Source organism: Chrysochloris asiatica, unplaced genomic scaffold (assembly GCF_000296735.1).
Source record: "Chrysochloris asiatica unplaced genomic scaffold, ChrAsi1.0 scaffold00341, whole genome shotgun sequence".
Lineage (NCBI taxonomy): Eukaryota > Metazoa > Chordata > Mammalia > Afrosoricida > Chrysochloridae > Chrysochloris > Chrysochloris asiatica.
In genome coordinates, this window is record NW_006408859.1 from 2,007,990 (window position 1) to 2,011,140 (window position 3,151).

General features: G+C 47.9%; 1 protein-coding gene across 1 annotated transcript in view; it reads left to right on the plus strand.

Annotated features, from left to right (window-relative positions):
- The window catches only part of LOC102830190 (60S ribosomal protein L13-like), a 12,311-nt gene extending 9,666 nt beyond the window's left edge, over positions 1–2,645 (plus strand). Inside the window, exons 2-3 of the mRNA XM_006875872.1 lie at positions 2,105–2,277; positions 2,418–2,645. Coding sequence (XP_006875934.1) covers positions 2,105–2,277; positions 2,418–2,645 — 401 coding nt within the window. The remainder of the gene's footprint in view (positions 1–2,104; positions 2,278–2,417) is intronic.
- The last annotated feature ends 506 nt before the right edge of the window (positions 2,646–3,151 follow it).

The following is a 3,151-nucleotide window of genomic DNA, read 5'->3' on the forward strand; positions in this document are numbered from 1 at the left end:
ACATGAAGGCACTGGAACTGGCTTTCTCAGCTCTTAGAAACTGATGATGGCTCAGGTCAGCCTTACTAATTTTAGGGAAGCGCTACTACTGACATTTTGGACTGGGTTGTCCTGTGCATGCTAGTATACTTAACAATGTCTCTGGCCCTGAGTCACTACATGACAGTACCACACTCTCAGTTATGACAGACAAAAGTGTCCCCAGACTATGCCCAGATGTCCACTGGTTGAGGACCACTGCTTTAGAAGAGCCTATTATTCACATGAAAGTCATGTTCCCTACAGCAGCTGTGTAGGAGGTGAGCGAGGAAATCTGGATGAAGGCCTATAACTTGGAGGAAAGAAGAACAAAGATAGGACAGGCTTGACTGGCAGTGAGTCAGAATAAAAGAACAGACTGATGGAGCTAGTAAATTAGGAGTGGGGGGTTTCAGGGTAAAAGCAAAGCCAGTGAGGAGAAGGGAAGGGGGCTGCAGAGCTGTGAGGCTGAAAGGTGCAGTTCTGAGGCTTTGTTTACAGCTAACTGAGAGGAGGGTGTTAATGCAGTCTAACTCTGCTCTGTAGAGCCTGGCTCTCACACCTTCTACCTCCCCACTGCTTAAGCTGACCTTGAGCACTTTATACAGCTTTCAGCCAGTTGTAACCAAGTCAGTTCCTACTCATGGAGACCCCATGTATGTCAGAGTAGATCTGGGCTCCACAGGAGATTCAACGACTGATTTCTAGGAAGTAGATCACCAGGCCTTGCTTCTGTGGTACCTCCGGGTGAACTTGAACCTCCTACTTTTGGTCAGCAGCTGAGCATGTTAAGTTTTGCACCTTCCAGGGATTTCTAAGTAGCTTTTGTTATTGTTGTTGTTGTAAAGTACTGTTGATTGGGTTCTGACTCAGCAACCTGTATAGGATTTCCAAGGAGTGGATGGCAGGTTTGAACCACCAACCTTGTGGTTAGCAATCAATGCTAATCCTGTAGTACCACACCAGGACCCCAGTTACTTTTGTTGCTGTTGTTGTTAGGTGCCATTAAGTTGGTACCGACTCATAGTGACCTTATGCACAGCAGAACGAAACACTGCCCTGTCCTGGGCCAACCTCACAATTGTTGCCACTCTTGAGTCCATCGATGCTGCCACTTGGCCAATCCATCTTACTGGGGGTCTTCCTCTTTTTCTCTGACCCTCCACCTTACCAAACATGATATCTTTCTCCAGTGACTGGTCCTTCCTGACAATATGTCCGAAGTATGAGAGATTAAGTTTGGCCATCCTGGCCAGTTGCTTGAAACCCTCCTAAATATTTTACCAGAGTTCCTGAGTGGTGCAGTTAATGTGTGCTGAGTAGGGCACTCCCAGCCACCCAGGGATTCTGTAGTCTGGGTGGGGAGACACCCTCAAAGCCAGCACAGCCAGCCTGTGAGAAGAGAGAAGGCAGGCTCTCTTGTCAGCCCACCTGGGTCCACGTGTTGGACAAGTTGAAGGATGCCACTACGCCTCAGTGTCCTCGACTGTAAAGCAGGGTGATACGAGTTCCTATTCGTATGGGTGTGGAGAAGTTTAGGTGAGAGAGTGCATGCAGCCTGTAGAACAGTGTCCACTTTTGTGAGCACACAGTACTTTTAATATTATTTTTAGATTTGTTGTTGTTGTTTTTACTGCTGCCACGTAAGTGCCATGACAGACTTACAGAGTGTCTGGAAAATTCTCAGGTAGTAGTAACCAAAGATTTCACAGGAGTGGCTTTTTGAGATTGGTCTTAAAGGATTGCTGTTGTTAAGTGCCATCAAGTTGTTTCCAATCCATAGCAACCCTGTATAGGGTTTCAGAGGAACGACTGGTAAACTTTAACTGCCTACTTTGCATTTCGAACAACTTTGCAGTCCAGCACATTAAACTATAGGGCCACACTAGGACTCCCAAAGAGTTAGCAGGAATTTATAAAGGAAAAAAAAAAAAAAGGTTTTTGGAAAAGGTGTACACTAAGATTCAGGCAGAAGAGGCTTTGCACAGTCACTTTCTTTCCGCTCGGCTTTCTGCTTCAAGGAGGGCCCTAGCCAGCCCTGGTGCCCAGCCGGAATGGCATGATTCTGAAGCCTCACTTCCATAAGGACTGGCAGCGGCGAGTAGCCACGTGGTTCAACCAGCTGGCACAGAAGATCCGCAGACACAAGGCCCGACAAGCCTCATTGTGCACTGTCCCACCGTGCGGTATCACACCAAAGTCCGAGCAGGCAGGGGCTTCAGCTTGGAAGAACTGAGGGTGACCGGCATCCACAAGAAGGTGGTGTGGACCATCGGGATCTCTGTGGACCCCAGGAGAAGGAACAAATGCACTTAGTCCCTGCAGGCTAACGTTCAGCGGCTGAAGGAGTACCACTCGAAGCTCATTTTATTCCCCAGGAAGCTCTCTGCTCCAAGAAGGGAAATAGCTCTGCTGAAGAACTCAAACTGACTACTCAGCTGACCGAACCAGTGATGCCCATCTGGAATGTTTATAAGAAGGAGAAAGCCCAGGTCATCACGCAGGAAGAGAAGGACTTTAAGGCATTTGCCAGTCTCCGCATGGCCCGTGCCCACGCCCGGCTCTTCGGCATCCGTGCAAATAGGACCAAGGAAACCGCAGAGCAGGACGTGGAGAAGAAAAAGTAAATCTATGTTGTCGGGGACCTTCAATAAAAGCAATGGAGCCTCTTCCCTTCCCCTCAAAAAAAAAAAAAAATCAAGCAGAAGAAATAGAAGCTGGGCAGTCACAGAGTGTGAGCAAGCAGGGCTTATTAGGGGGCAGCTGCTGAGTGTGTGAGCCTGGGACTGAGGTGGGCTGGAGAATAGAAAGGAAGAGGGTCAATGAGGCTCAAGGAAAAAAGCCACACCAGGGGGATACTCCAAGCTCCAGGGACCCTTGGTACAAATGGACATAAGCACCGAAGCTTTGACTAGGACCTGCTTCATTCATTATTTCTTGTAAAATAAAAAGATTGAGGAGATGTAAGGAAAAGAAAGAAAGAGACAAAGGAGAGTCTTGGCTTCAACAGCAGACAGGTTTATTGAGAGTAAACCTGGGAGGGGGCACTCTTAAGTCACCAAAGGAGACCAAAAGCCTGTCTCTTTTACAGACTGGGGTATTTAAGACAGTGTGGTCTGGATACAGTTCTGGT